At 40.7% G+C, this 16,908-nt stretch overlaps 1 protein-coding gene across 2 annotated transcripts in view; it reads left to right on the top strand.

Annotated features, from left to right (window-relative positions):
* The window catches only part of LOC131027474 (kinesin-like protein KIN-7N), a 95,575-nt gene that overhangs the window by 29,700 nt on the left and 48,967 nt on the right, over positions 1–16,908 (top strand). For both annotated transcript variants that reach the window (XM_057957561.2, XM_057957567.2), the window contains 3 exons: positions 16,185–16,330; positions 16,522–16,624; positions 16,771–16,851. In XM_057957561.2, coding sequence (XP_057813544.2) covers positions 16,185–16,330; positions 16,522–16,624; positions 16,771–16,851 — 330 coding nt within the window. The remainder of the gene's footprint in view (positions 1–16,184; positions 16,331–16,521; positions 16,625–16,770; positions 16,852–16,908) is intronic.

A 16,908-nucleotide genomic window follows, 5' to 3' on the forward strand; every position in this document is an offset into this window, starting at 1 on the left:
AGGTATAACATGACCATAGAGGATTATTGGGCCAGCCACAAGGACGACTTTGAAGTCTGCAGGCGGGAGTACTTAAGGCTTAATGTCCACCAAATCAGAACTTTTGAGTACGCCCAAGTCTCAGATCAGATAGTTGACTATGGGGATTGCTTGGAAACCCATGACTACGAGGCAGTAAAGTACCTCCCACCATCAATCAACTGGTCCTAGGATCCAATCACCGATTTGGAAGCTCTAATGGAAGGCCCCAGATGATATACAGATGCTTGGCTATCCCAGCAAATCCAGAAGCTAACTCATGAAGGGATATAGTTCACATAAAATTTGATGGGGGGCTATGAATCTCAATCCTTAGATGATGAAGAAGCATCAAGTGCCGCAAAGGAGGAAGAGGTTGAGAAGCTCGAGAAGAAAAGGAAAAACGCAAAGGCTAGCAGGGGGACACGAGCATCAAAGAGGGTAAGAAGAAATCCCAGCGAATTGCCTAAGGCCCAAGTGCGAGAGAAAATACTAGTGAGAAGGCTAGTTGCTGCCACATCATTAAAGGACTTTGACTTAGTTGATGAGGTAGTAGAAATTGAGCGTCTACCTACTCCTCCCTCGCAGGATGATCTGGTGGTTGCTGAGGCAAATGATCCACGGAAGCCTAATGAGCAAGAAGAGAGACAAAGATCGTCTATCTGGAAGGACTTGAAAATCAGGTCAAGGAAGGAGAAATTGTGCCTAATGAGGAGGCAAGCAGACAAGAACACGCACAAGAGGACAAGAATGAGGAACAACAAGAGGCAGTTGATGCAGGAAATGATAATGCAATTGAAGGAGGTGAAGAAGAAAACAGAACTAAGGAGTCCCACGAGATTGGAGAGCAACAAGCATTAGGAGTTACTTAGCAGTTGCTTAGCGAGGTGGGTGAGAACTCAATTGTAAGCAAAGATCAAGATACAACACCTAATCAGCCTTTTTCCATGACCGATCAGTTGCGGGTATGCAGTGAATCCACTGAGGCATCAAGAGAACAGGGCAAGGAATTAGTAGTCACTTCAGGACAAACTATCCCTCATGAGTGGTTGGTAGCTCGAGCCCAGCGAAAGGGAACTGTCAAGCCACCGATAAACCTAGAAGACCTATTCTATTGATTAGGGGAATCTCAAGCTAAAGGAAAGAAGAAGCTAAGAACGTATTCCAGGATTACCAAAAATGCACAAAGGAATCGAACAATTCACATTGCTGCTCCGCCCGAAGGCAAACCTGTTGAAGAGGTGTCTTTGGCTGATTATAGCATTACATCTATCCCGCTAGGAAAATCAACAAAAGAGCAAGAGAGGGAAGAGTTCAAGGACTTTATGCAAAATATATTGAGACAACTGGATGAATTTATTGTCAAGCGAGAGATGTATAGGGCACGTGCTGAGTAGGCTGAAAGCTACATAGATCATCTACTTAGGCCGCTGCAGCATGCCACCGGGACTCATGTTCCCCCCTTGGCATTAGCACAAAAAACCACAACTGAGTTTGAGGGAGTGTGAGACACGACAAAGGCAGTTAGAGTATGGATTGAGAGCATCAAGGCAAGAGGAAGCCAGGTGGTCGAGGATGCAGCTAGCATGACAATTGATCTAGAACAAACCCGTAAAAAGATGCAAGATGCCACGAAAGAATTCAACAAATTCCAGAAGGCGATTGACATGCCTCTTCCCATCATGAGGGCATTGTTTTGGACTCACATCTGCATTCCTAGATTACAGGAAATCGTTGATGCCAGATTTTTGGCATGAAGATTGACATGGCGGACCGCATCGGCAAAGGATGGGATGAGTATAAGGGAATCTTGGTTAACGTTAGGACTTTCTGTGAAGATACTGTCAAGGCATTAGTCAGTGATTGGAAAGATAACATGGATTGTGATGAAATGAAACTGCGTTAGAATGACCGGCTGAAAAGTGATAAAATCACATACTCCACAGTTGAAATAGAGTTCGCTAGCGAGTAGCACGTGAACATACAAAATTTCGAAACCTATCGGATAGGTTGGTTTGAGCAATTGAGAAGAATGGACATACACTGCAAGGACGTCCACTTCCGAATGCATAATCCTCCTGTTCCTCCCCTTAAGGACTTATGTACTGTGTGCTTACAATTCCAGGAGTATGTTTGTGCAAAGCGTGCAGCAGACCGAGATATTTCGACATCATGTTTGGTGGGAGAAAGTGACTTTTGTAAAAGGGGGGAAAATATCTATCTTGGGATGGTAAAAAGTGCATTCCCAAGGTTATTCCTCCCCAACCAACCAAGTACACTCTTCATATTTTGAGCTCTGTGCAGGTGCATTTTTTGGGGGACAACTTTATGCTTGGTAGTTGAATAGTCGGTAGGGAGGTATGTTCCCTATTAACTAGGTATGGGCAGCCATTCCTTTTAGGCTGAATCTAGGCAACTTGTATGGTTTAATCTGGGCCATTCATCCAATTTTGGAAATCTATTTAAAGGGACTAGTTTTCCCTTATTTTTGTAAGAAGTTCTTGGATTGTTGCAGAAACTTTGTCGAAATATACACATAATTAATGGAGTTTAAAGCTGTTGTAATTTCTTGTGAGTGTATGGTTCTCTTCTTCACCATTTAAATTTATGTTATGTATTTTGCTTTCAAGTAATATATTCAGGTTTATATTTGATAGAGGTCTTTAGTTCATACCATTAAGGATTGGCTGATTGTCAGTCCCTTTGCATGGTTAGTTTGAACTTATTTATAAACTCAGTTCGGTTGTTAAATGCTTGATGGGTGAATTTCTGAATTCGGCATTTGTGTTTAATAATTTGAAAGTCTAGTTTCCTTTGAAGATTGCATCAAATTTTACTTAGTTGCGTGAATTACTGGCGAAGTTAAATCTGGTTATTATAAGGTCTCAGTCTATTACCTGAATGTATTATTTTAGATAGACTAATTAGTATTTCTCTCTTGCTCTCTCTCTTTTTAGATAATCTGAATGTTGCAAACTGTAAAAACAGCATCATGCCCATGAATTATCTGAGGAAATCAAGACCTATAGAGTCTTAGGGACCTTGCATAAACCAAAAAGCTTATTCTATCTAATAACGTAAGTCCCCTTTGTGTTACCAACAAAACACATCAAACCGTTGAGCTGTCCCGCAGTCATGACTCGACAAAGTGAACCTTGAGGTTGCCCCTTTTGATCATCTAGAACAACATTATAGATTCCTTATGCAAGAGAGGATAGGATACTCAACAAATAATATTCTGTGTTGACCGAAAGGAGTTGGTAAAGCAACTTTAGCCACGTCAACAATACCTTGCATGGCTTTCCTTTGAAATGCTGAACTTCATGTTGTCAAGTTTCTTGCTTTCCAATCTTTGCAACTGAAACCAACAATTCTCTTTCTTGTAGCACCACAATCTATAGTAGATCCATGAGAGAAATCTGAAATTTGTAGAGAATTAATTACTATTTCAACTTCTAACTCTTCTTGAGAAATCTTTTTCAGCATGCTTTTAAGTGCCAAAGCTTGAGTGAAGAGCATGATGCCAAACTCCCAAAAATGTTCCTTGTTAAAAGATTCCTGTTGCTGAAACACAATGATAGCTCTTTCCAAAATTTTCAAGGCATCTTGCCAAACCCTTTTGGAAGTCAAAATATTACCAACATCAAAGAAACCAAAATTTCTTACCTTATTCTCTATGAATTGAAAAATGAAACTATTAGGTAAGAACTTGTACTTCATTTGTTCCTACAAATTGATGGTCAAAAGTAACATATTACCAAATCAATACATGAAAGGAAATTAGTGTATTGGCAACCAATGGCATGTTGGATTCTCCACTCCAATGATGATCCTAGAAGCATAAATTTGAACACTATTGTTATCACAAAAGCTCGCACCCTTGCTGAGCTATCAACTCAGCAACCTTGTGAAACATGGAAACAACCCCGAAGTGTGGGACCTTGCGCAAGGGGATTGAATCTCTGGAGAAGGCCGATTGCCTTCTCAATCCAACTGCAGGTGTTGAACCAATTCAACACTTCAAAACTAACTCCTACGTCTATCCTAACAAATTGTAGAGGTAAAGGGAAGAGAGAAATGCTTGAAGTAAAAGGAGGTGATACACCAAGAAGAGATTGTTTCTCTCCCTACCCGAGCGACACAAATAATCAACTGAAACACACAGGAGATGCACAAACTTCAGTTGTATGAGTGACCCCAATGCATGTATGGAGGTTAGAATTCGCTGAATGTCAAGAGGGGAGAAGGTTTCTCACAAGTCACACTCAGAAATAAGTTAACACAACATAAATGAGAGAAGAACCACAAAACATACACCTATGATGAAGGTAAGAAAACATACACAACATACATCAATTGAAAGAAGGCAAGAATCGTGATTATAATACACCAATGGCCAACTTACTGTTGCAAAATACAGAATAATACAAGAGAAGTGAGAGAGCATAGAATAGCTCAAGCCAACAAGGAGAGAACCCTTTACAATGAGGCTTAACAACCTTTATATATAAAAATGGTTACTAGAGTGATCATGACCCCTGTGTGTCAGTTTGGGAGTGCAGGGAAGTGCATGCACTTGACTTTTGTACATGCAAGCAACCTAGCCATGCCTTGAAAAGGCAACCCTGAGAAGGGTGGATTGACTGACCTTCCAAAGTCAAAGTATGCAGACATGACATAAGTCACTACAACAAGCATGACCCCGTACCTCTCTTGATGGAAATCCTACCAAAAACATTAAATGCATCTCACGTGGCTCCACAAAAGAAGGTGCACAAGTCACAAAAAATGTCGGAGCTTTTAAAGCTTTGAGTGTTGATCACGCCACCCGAAAGTGTTGCCAGTCGGAAAGAAGTCCGAGGACTTCGGAAACTCGGGTTCCCGAAGTGGGGAAGACAAGGAAAGAACTTCGGAACCTCAGGGTTCCGGAGTTCCGGGGAAGGAGAAAAGAGAGCAGCAGGGAACTTCGAGACCTTGGGGTTCTGGAGTTCCGGAGAACTAAAAAAAAGGCTAAGGAAGGAACCTCGAAACCTCATGGTTCCGGAGTTCCGGAGAAAGAAAGGAAGAAAGACTTAGGAACTTAGGAACCTGAGGGTTTTGGAGTTCCGGGGTTGAAGACTTGGGAACTTGGGAACTTGGGGGTTTCGGAGTTCCGGGATCAAGGACTTAGGAACTTGGTTGGGAAGCTAGGGGTTCCGAAGTTCCGGGGTTGAGGAAGAGAAGACTTAGGAACTTGGGAAGCTGGGGGTTATAGAGTTCCGGGGTTGAAGACTCAGGAACATGGGAACCTAGGGGTTCCGTAGTTCTGGCAAGACAACACTTCACACCTCATGATTCCATTGTTTTGTCTTTGATCAACTGAGGCAGTGCTGGTCCATAGAACATATCACTGATTGACCAAGGGTGTCATAAAATGACAACAACGATCATTTGTTGATATGGAAGCAATAAAATGGTAAATTGTGACCTATTATACTCATCAAAGACTTTCAGAACTTGCATGCTCTCAATCAACAGATAATTTTCTGCCTACTTAGCTTCTTTGTAATGTCCCCAAATTATAAATACACAAATTTTGCGCTAATTGAAGTGGGGTAGGGGTTAGAGATACTTGTCACTTTGATTGAAACCCTGCAAGTTAGGAGATACACAATCATAATTCATTAAGTAGATCTATGAATTAGGAAACACCAATCATACATACATAAAGCATAGTCCTAATTACAAGATTAAATTATGCTTGAGAGAGTTCAATCATAGAAGGGCATAGAATAAGGTGACTAGATAGGGTGCCCTAGAGACTCTGTACCCTAGGCCCAAGGGCAGACCTTATCCCCCCTTGGCCTCGTGGCCCATGCCATCCATATGAGGTAGAATACCTAGTGAGGTATCGTACAACCGTTTCCCTTAATCTTGTGACCCCTATCCCATGTCTCATGATTAGTGCATCCATTCACCATGATAGAGAGCATGAGGGCCACCACAATAGGGCGCCTTCGTAGCCCCAAAGGCAGTAACCTTTGTACCTCTTTGGCCTCATGGGACTCCCCGGTCTTATACCATGAGGTGGTGTACCTAGAAGATAACCCCAACACCATTCCCCTACTTGTAATCCTGTCTCCCTCTAACATGGATGGAAATACTCAGAATATATGCAAGTATACTGGTAGATTTTGAGAACATATGCAGGAATATATTTGACATATAATAAACGAATTGCAGAATATATCTAATTGGATTTTTATTTACTGATTTATATATGAATAAACAATCATAAAGCATTGTGTCATAAATTATGAGTATGCAGTAATAATGTATATAGATACAGCACTTTATGCTATGCACAGGAATTCATACCAAGTGTAGTGATAAGTCAGATTGCTAAGAGAAATATTTAATGACTATAATAAATCAGAAACCTTTGATGTCTCTCTTGGACTGCTGGGTTTACTCTTTATATCTCTCCATTACATTCTATTGGTGGAAGAGTCACCACCTTCATGAGAATGAATCATCACTTTTCATTACTGCCTTTGAGAATAATAATAAATTATTCTTCAAATTGAACTCCCTTGGATGTCCTCATCAAATGAAACCTTTTCCCCTTTGTATCTTCCAATGTGAGGGAGTGTCACACTTCTTCATCATGTTAACCCTTTGTAATGGTCACAACCTTTCACAATTACTGCCCTTTGAGAGAGTCACAACCCTTCATTATTTATGGCCTTTGAAAGAGGCACAACCTTTCATATCTACCACTCTTTGAAAGAGTCACAACCTTTCTTAATTACCTTCCTTTTAAAGAGTCACATCCCTTCCTCATTTCTTCCCATTCCTTTCTTCTTCGATGAATCCTTCCTTAGTTCCCATGCTCCCTTCTTTCTTCCTTTCTCCTTGTCCCCCTCTCAAATGAGATTCTCTTCTCCCTTTTATATCTCATGTTTAAAGGTGTCACAACTTCTCATTTCATGCCTTTTGATCACTCATTAACTTAATTAGATTTAATTATATTTAATTTTATTCTTTTATATTTTAATTTTATTCTTTTTAATTTTATTATTATTGTTTATTAAATCATATTTCAAACAAGGGACCTTACATTCTCCTACAATACCATACTCTTCTACACAAGGATGAAGAAAATTAGAAACAAGAATTGCAATACATGTGTCGTTTACTGTATGCATTATTCTTGGTTTTCTTTTAGGCATTTTAGCCATGCAATTAAGGTTGGTTGGTTTGCAATGTTGGTAGACACTGCTTTTTCTTCCAAGTTGCTTGCAACTCTTGGCATCTCTATTCAGCGTACTTGACAGCAGACCCTTTAATCAATTGTTGACTTTTCTAGTTTGTATTCTGTTGGGCAAGTTGTGCACTGTCGTTAGTCATTGTTGGCTACTTGTAAAATAGATTAAATCCCCTTAACTGGGTTTACCCTTGTCCATGTCAGTGCTTCTTGCACACTTAAATAATCTCTCTAAAGGACCATGTCTTACAAGAAATCTGAGATATCATATCCTGATTTAATACTAATATAAAGTTATGATTCAGGATAAACACATCTATTTCAAGCATTGTCCTAACAACATATACTTGAGATGATGATTCTAAATGCCTTGGCGCATGTGGGTATATATTCGAAAATGAAAAAATTCTTTTATCTATTAGTTTAAACATTTTCCTGATTAACCAGTGATTTCTGAAACCTTTAGAACTGGTGTTAGCCTAAATTCCTTAATCAAGTAATGTTCATACCACCTAGAATCATCATAGGTAACATGATCAGGACCATAGTTTTGTAAAGCATGAACACAATAATATCAATCTTGATTCTTAACTAACTAATAATTTGAATTTTTTATTAATGATAATTATTTGATGCACGGTATTCTGATCAACTCATTAATTCAGGCCATTGTCTCCTTTCATTGTTAATGTAAAGACATGAATCTAGGTTAATTATTGCTTTGGGGTTTACTGCCCTTAGGCCATAGACTAGAAAACATTGTTTAAGCCATAATGTAGATAATTAAAAGCATATTACTTTGTAGTTGTTGGTGTAAATAATTATTCATCATGGATATTATTACACTTAAGTTACCTTAGGATAATGCATCTCATCGTAGTTTGGATATGGGACACTTAGGGAAGTGAGCACATAGGGATATAACTCGTAAGAAAAATTCCATCTTTTGTGGTCTTATCTTGCTATTACACTCCACATTCGGTGGGTCATCCACCTCTTCTGGAATATTATATTATTTCTCCTACCTACCCCTACTTTTTCTTATCTACGCTTGTTTCTCATTGAGCCACATGTCATGATTGTGTGCTCACATATCCATATGCCCTTGCCTATATAAGCAGGCCCATATTCATTGTATTGGTTAATCTAGTTGATCATTTGCATATTGATGAGAATACAGTTTTGTTCTTGTCATACTATTGTCTCTCTTTTGTGCTTTTCATTGTGCACTTGATCTTGGTAAAATGTCACATGGTATCAAAACCATTGGGGCTTCATTGATTGGTTTTGGGAGACATTTTTGGAAGGCTTCTATTTTCGGATCTGAGGAATTGCTCGTTTTGGAGGCATCCTAGAGTGTTTTCGACCTCACCATTGCGTCCGGGAGGCCGTTTCCATAAAAATCGAGTATAAACTCGATCTATTTTGGCGAAAGTAGGATTTTGGGTGTGGAGAAAATTTTTGCCCAATTCGGGCGGTACGATACGGATTTTCGAATTTCTTTAAAAAAAAACAAACAAACTTTTTTCTAGAAAAAATTTCATTTTGAAAAGGCGAATTTTTTTTTGAAAAAAAAGAAAATAAAAAAAAAGAAATTGTTTAGGTTTCGGGTGGGTAATTTAACTCCACCCCCGAACCTTTCCGTACTCTGCAGTCTCTCCGGCAGCGTTGACTTCCCCGGTCTCGGGCAGCAGCACGTCGACCGTCCTCTGCAGCTTCTCTGGCCTTCGGCGACCCAAGCCACCGGCAACTGAGCCTTCCCTGGCCACCGACGGCCCAGCCTTCCCCGGCATCGGCACTGGCGATTGCTTCGGCCACGTTACTGCGTCGTCTCCCGCCGCAACCGCCTCCCACCATTCTCCGGCCTCGACGGCCCCAACACCTCTCACCACCGCCGCCCCTGCCCCTGCCCAGTGGCCCTTGTAGTTCCCGCCATTGGCCCCGCCGCAGTCGCCTCCCGCTGACCACCGGGCCCTCCCATCGGTAACTGGCTCCGGCACCGGCCATCGGCTCCAGGAACCCCACAGGCCACCGCCCACCACCGGGCCCAGTCAACTTTTTTCCCCGGCGTACCACGCCCGCCACGTGGCAGGAGGCCATTGGCACGTGGAAAACTTTCTACCACGTCATCCGCCCAATCAGACTGTGCCACGTCAGCCTCGTCCGTACGGTCAACCAGGGGGTGCGACAACCATTATGATGGTCATACGACCGTCAAATTTAACACAGTGCTTTGTTGAAGTCAGCCAGCGTCAGCATCTTTTTTGAAAATTCTAGACCCCTCTCCGTTGAGCAATTTGGTTTTTTGGGTCAACTTTGGAAGCTCATAACTTGCTCAATTTTGCTCCTTTTTGGGTGCAATTGTTTTTGATTTGGGCTAATTTTTTGTGCTCTCCGCAATGGTGTGGTTATTTTCTTATTTTGGTGCACAGGTTTTTCAGAATTTTCAGATTCTCTCAGTTGTATCTGTCCAATCCTCGATTTTGCAACTTCAAAGGCTTCGTTTGAGCTCATATGACCTCCTTTTTAGGTGCCATTTTTTTTGTAAGTGCATATTTTTTCATCTGCTTTCATAATCTATGATCAGTTTTCAGAGATTTTAAGTGGATATTGTACTTTCAGATATTGGTCATCTTTGGCCTACTCGGTACTTGTAATTTGCTTGGATGTTAGTTTAGATCTCTTGCATTATTAGTTTGAGTCTCCTTTGGGCTCATGGAGGCAGTTGTAAAGTTGAAATCAGAAATCCACTTTACCATTTTTTGCAAGTGGCCCATTGTGCACGCACTAAGTATAAAGTGCCAAATCATCATTTTGTGGGGGGGGGGGGGGGGTCTTTGATTGAGTGAATTTGGGGAGGTGTCTTGTGTTTTGCTGCCTCTCTTTCTTTGTGCTCTTTCATTTTTTTTGCTACGAGTCCTCATAAATTTCCACCTTTTAACTCCACATAATTATGCATCTTGGAAAATTAAAACATGGAGCAAATTAATGGAAAAAGGACTCACGCATTACATAGATGGAACAATAGCAGCAACACTTGGTCCTAAGGCTGATCCTAATGCTCAGTTAGAATGGCTCACTAAGAATTGGATGGCTCTTGGAGCTTTGCGTAAGTATGTATGAGATGACCTCATTTTTCACATTGAGAAGTGTTCTACAATCAAAGAGGCTTGGGAAATGTTTCAGAAATTGTATGGTCAAGTTGATGAAATCAGAGGTTACAAGATTGGCAATGAGCTCACCAACTTGGATCCCAAGAGTTTTGATACAATCCAAGATTATGTCACCAAAGCAAATGAGCTAAGAGCTAAGTTTAAGGATTGTGGAATTGACAAATAGGATGCTTAGTTGATATTCAACTTGTTGGGCAAGCTTGCACCTGAATATGCAGCATATGTTTCTAGCTTCCAAACTCATCGTTTGACAGTGGGGAGTTCCTACACCATGCCTTCATTTGATGCTTTCACAGAAATGTTGATATTGGAACAATCTAAGTTGTTGAACATGGGGCTTCTCAAGTCTTCAAAGTCCAAGGCTTTGGTGGCTAATCAAGGGAGTCAAGGGAGTCATGGCAAAGATTACAAGAAGAAGAAGAAGCAATCTAAGTCAAAGCCACAACAGGAAAAAGGACAATCATCCTCTCCATCACAAGGTGATTTTTCATCCTCTTCCAAGAAGGAGACTCCACCTAAGAAGGATAAACTAACTTGTGCTTATTGCAAGAAGTATGGTCATGATGAGCATCGATGCCACGCCAAGCAAATTGATGAGTTGACAAATCTTCTTAAGAAAAATAACATCAACTTGCCATCCGCCTACAACTCCTTTCTCTTCCTCACAGTCTAAGGGAAAAGGGCAAGCATTTGTGGCTACAACAGGTTCTTCACATCAGTGGATACTTGACTCGGGTGCCTCTTATCACATGGGTTCTACAAAGGAGCAATTTTCTTCATTGGAGCCATCAAAGGTACCTCACATTTACATAGGTGATGATACACAAGTTGAGGTTGAAGGGAAAGGTTCAGTTGACATGGATAATGGAACATTTGAGAATGTTCTCTATGTTCCTAACTTGTCTACCAATCTTCTCTCTATATACCGAATCACTCACTATGGGAATGGGAAAAAGGTTGAGTTTACACCTGATTTAGTTGTGGTAAAGGAACTTGATAATGATGCCTTGGTAGCAGTGGGACAAGTCAATGACAACTCAAGGCTTTATTCATTCTGCCACTTTGTGCCAAGTTCTCCTTCTAGGGCCTTGCTTACTCATTCAAATTCAGAAAGTAAGCTATGGCATGAGCGGTTTGGTCACGTCAACTACCGCTATCTTCAGCAATTTAGCACTAAAGACATGGTCACAGGTCTACTTCGAATCAATTTTTCAAACAGTGTATGTTCAGGATGTTCCATGGGCAAGCATCCCAAGGAGAGGTTTGATAAAGGGAAAGCTTGGAGAGCTTTGGAAGTTCTTCAACTTGTTCATAGCGATGTAGCAGGTCCATTTCCATCACCTTCATTTAGTAAGGCCCGCTATGTCCTCACCTTCATTGATGACTACTCCCGCTTCACTTGGGTTTACTTTCTTATTCATAAGAGTGAAGTGTTTGACAAATTTCTAGACTTCAAGGCTCATGTGGAGAAGCAATCTGGGAAAGTGGTCAAGATTCTTTGCACAGATAATGGAAGGGAATATGTGAACAAAAGACTTGAGGATTTTTGTACATTTGAGGGGATTGATCTTCAGCATTCAGTTGCCTACACTCCACAACAGAATGGAGTTGCAGAACGCAAGAATACAACTCTCAAAGAAATGGCTAGTTGTATGATACATGCACGTTCTCTTGATCTTTGCTTTTGGGCAGAGGCTATCAGTTGTGCCACACACATCCAAAATCGGGTTCCTCACAAAGCTTTGACAGGTATTACTCCTTTTGAGGCTTGGGCTGGTAGGAAACCGATTGTGAGACATTTCAGAGTCTTTGGGTGTCCTGCATGGGCTCGCATTCCTCCGCAGAAATGCAAGCCATTGGAACCTCAGAGTAGGCCTTGTATTTTTGTTGGATATCCCGAGGGTGTTAGGGCATATCGATTGATGGATACTGAGACACATGAGGTGTTTATTGAGAGGAGTGTTCATTTTGAGGAAAGCTCTCCTAGCTTAGCCTCCCTTCCTCCTCTACCTTCCTCCATTGTGGATAGTGATGCAAGTGAATCAGATGATGAGACTCCTTCAACTTCGACTCGCAGGGTTATACCTCCACAGGGTCCACTTGAAGTTGAGGAGCCTTGTTCTCCACCTCCACCTAGACTTCGTTGGGCTCGACAGACACTTGAGTCAGCGGGTTCTCTTGTTGGGGATCCTTCAGATACACGGAGGACTCGATCACAGCATTGAGACCTTCCACATGCCTACATTGCTACCGCTTCCGATCCTCAGGCATTTCAAGAAGCATCAGGGGTTCTCGAGTGGGACCAAACTATGGAGGAAGAGTATAGTTCCTCGATGAAGAACAACACATGGGAGTTAGTCCCTCTCCCTAAGGGGAGAAAGATGGTTCGATGTAAGTGGATCTATCAGACCAAGTTTGCAGCAGATGGTAGTGTGGATAAGTATAAGGCTCGACTTGTTGCGAAAGGTTTCTCACAAGTTCCAGGTGTTGACTATACTGAGACATTTGCGATCGTAGCCAAGATGAACTCCATTCGCTTGACACTTGCTATTGTCACAGCTCATGGTTGGGTTGTCCATCAGATGGATGTGAAGAGCGCTTTTCTTCATGGGGATCTTGATGAGGAGATATATATGGAGCAGCCATAGGGTTTCATCCAGGATTCTTCTTTGGTTTGCAGAAGTGAGGAAATCTGTCTATGGCCTTAAGCAGGCCCCCAGGGCTTGGTACGCCAAGATGGATTCCTTTGTTCTCTCAACAGGGTTCACCAAGTGTCATTCTGATCCGAATGTCTACATTTTGTGACAGGATGACTCACACTTGATACTTGTGCTGTATGTTGATGATTTGATCATTAGATGGAGCACCGCATCCATCATTAGCAGTGTCAAATCTGCTTTGCATGATAGATTTGCTGACTGACTTGGGTCTTTTGCACTACTTTCTCGGGATAGAGATTTCACAGTCATCTTTCGGGATTACTCTATCGTAGCCCAAGTATGCTTGTGATCTACTTGCACGCTTTCATATGGCTGATTGTAAGTCTGCATCGAATCCCTTTCTTTCTGGAGTCAAGCTTGAGGCTCAGTGCTCTTCTTCACTAGTTGATGCCACATTGTATCGTCAGCTTGTGGGTAGTCTCATCTACTTGACTCACACACGCCTTGATATTTCATTTGCAGTTGGCATGGTTTCCTGCTTCATGCAGGAACCACATGAGCTTCATTGGAAAGCCACCAAACACATCCTTCACTACATCCAGGGTACACATCACTACGGGGTTGACTATGCAGCAAGCACAAGACTTCGCTTGGTTGGTTACATAGACTCCGATTGGGCTGGCGATCTTGATGATCGTAAGTCTACTTCAGGTTATAGCTTCCACCTTGGTACGGGCCCCATTTGTTGGCAGAGCAAGAAACAACATGCTATTGCTCTCTCTTCGACTGAGGTTGAGTATCGAGGAGTTGTTAACGCAGCGACTGGGACCATTTGGCTTCAGCAGATTCTCACAGAGTTTGGGTTCACCACTCCACGACCGACTGTTCTACATTGTGGCAATCAGAGTGCTATTGCAATCTCGAAGAACCCGGTCCAGCATTAGCGGACCAAACACATCGAGATTCATATGCACTACATCCGAGAGCTGATTCAGGAGTAGGTCATTGATTTGCAGTACTGTCCTACAATGGAGCAGGTTGCTGACATCTTTACCAAACCTTTCACCGAGAGTAAGTTCCAGTGATTGCGAGCTCTCTTGGGGGTGCGGGATGTCTCATTAGGGGGGGTCAACTGACTTCTTCTTCCTCTCTTATGGGGGGGACTTTTTCCTTTCTGAGGTTTTGTCCTTCTTCTTTGAGAGTCTTTTGTACATTCATCTCTCTTTTGGGGGGGAGTTTTTTCCCATTGGGTTTTCTCCCTTTCTCCGTTTGTGAGAGATTGCATTGCATAGGTTTGCTTGCATTTGCATATTGTGAATGGGTACCTATCATGGCCTAGTAGCCGGGAGCCATCTTGCATTGTTGACTTGAGTCTTGATTCCCCTAAGTTGCACTTAAGGGGGGGGGGGTGTTGGTGTAAATAATTATTCATCATGGATATTATTACACTTTACTTAAGTTACCTTAGGATAATGCATCTCATCGTAGTTTGGATATGAGACACTTAGGGAAGTGTGCACATAGGGATATAGCTTGTACGAGAAATTCCACCTTTTGTGGTCTTATCTTGCTGCTACACTCCACATTCGGTGGGTCATCCACCTCTTGTGGAATATTATATTATTTCGCCTACCTACCCCTACTTTTTCTTACCTACCCTTGTTTCTCATTGAGTCACATGTCATGATTGTGTGCTCACATATCCATATGGCCTTGCCTATATTCATTGTATTGGTTAATCCGGTTGATCATTTGCATATTGATGAGAATACAGTTTTGTTCTTGTCATACTATTGTCTCTCTTTTGTGGTTTTCATTGTGCCCTTGATCTTGGCAAAATCTCACAGTAGTATTACTCACATTAGTATTTATCAAGGGTGTAAACACTAGCAATTGTTAAAGTAGTAGTCATTGAGAACATATAATAGAGTCAAACCAAAATTTATAGTCTTCCCATTAATGTCCATCATAATCATGATATCTAAATGGTTAATTTGATCTCATTTTTCATAACTCCTTATAGCTTTGCCTTTATTAGTAATCTTAGTTAAAATGAGGGATTGCAGCATATTACACTCATATTTGTTATCAAAGAAGTTAGATAGATTGAGAGCGTTTAGATTGGATAGGTTTCTTGGGAGAGAGATCATGCAAATTTTTAAACAAGGACAGATGTTTTATACAGATACATAAGGTTGCAAAGTTAGTATCTTATCATCTATTAAAAATTCATGACACTTGGAACTTGATAACGATTTGAATCTCATATGAAAGAAGAAAATGTTTTTGACTACTTTAGTGATAACGATCCCCCATTAGCCATATCCTTCATTTATGGAACAAACAATTTCTAATAAAGCAGATAAATAAAATATGTGCAAAGCTTTTAGCAGATATCTTCAAAAGTTGCCACAATTTTCAAAAGTTCAGTTTGGTCTAAATAATCATCTATAGCAAATATTTAGCAAGCCTAATCTGCATTCCACTCATGTCTTTTCATCAATCTGATTATGGATCGTTCGGTGCGATCCAAAACATTGATGCAAAATAACTTACATAATCATTTCCAGAAGCATAAATTACTCATAGACATGGACTGTGGAAAAATCATGCCTAGAATTAAATATCATCAACAATCACTGTCTGGATTGATATCATCAGTGGTGTTGTAATATCTCAAAATCTGTTCAAATTCAGGGACTGACATTTTAATTATTGCTTTGGATATTGAGGATCCAGATTGAGGAAGCTAGGTTAGTTGGCAGTTGGCTATGCCCACTGTCCTTTTCTCTTCTCTCGTTTGGTTGAACTAAGTGAAAAAGAATGCACATCTAAGGTGATGCTAGGAACGAGTTCCATGTTTTTTGTCAAAAGTAATAGTTGCTGATGTTAAGAAAATTTTGTGGGATGTTAAAGAGGTTCTTTTGAAATCATAGTTGAGAACTTCCTTTGATTGTATGGTTGTGTACTTCTGTTGTGGGTGCTTGATATTCTGAAATTTTAAAGCTCTAGGATATGATTTCAATTGACTCTGACTTTACAGAAGAGTCTTTTGTGCTTTGTTACAGTGACCGTTTCTATGTGCAGCACATGGTAGATTTGGCTGGATTTGAACGCATTTCAAAGACAGGAGCTGATGGGTTTCGGTTGCGAGAAGGAACATATATCAATAAAAGTCTTGTCACACTAAGTAATGTGATAAAGAAATTGAGTGATGGAGTTGGCAACCAGGGGTGAGGAATTTCAACAATTTCTACTTTTTAATTGAGTAGAGATTTGAATGTTTTTGAAGTGATCCAATCAATGTACTCTTTGTTTATTTTTTATGTACAAGCAAATGTCTTATCATCATTTGCATTAAATTTTTTATTGATTGGCACGACCGGAAAGGCCTGGGCAAATAACTTATTTTGATTCTCACCAGTGGGCACATACCTTATCGTGATAGCAAATTGACAAGAATTCTTCAATCTGTTCTTGGAGGAAATGCCAAAATGTCCATAATTTGTAATGTGTCCCCTGGTCAGGTGACTAAGTATTCTAATCCTTATGATTCAGAAAATCATTTTTTTTACTAGATTATGATCAACTAGGCTTAGATTGTTTTGACAGTCTTGTTGGTGAACGTTGGTTATGTAGTTCAATTTTTTCTAAAGAAATCTACAACATGTAGGCTCATGTTGAAGAAACGAGAGGTACGTTACTGTTTGCAAGTCGAGCAAAGAAGGTTACAACATGTGCTCATGTTAATGAGGTAATTAAAATTATTATCACTATCAAAAAATATAGGTATTTTAAAATTTAAAGCAGT

This window comes from Cryptomeria japonica, chromosome 1 (assembly GCF_030272615.1).
Source record: "Cryptomeria japonica chromosome 1, Sugi_1.0, whole genome shotgun sequence".
Lineage (NCBI taxonomy): Eukaryota > Viridiplantae > Streptophyta > Pinopsida > Cupressales > Cupressaceae > Cryptomeria > Cryptomeria japonica.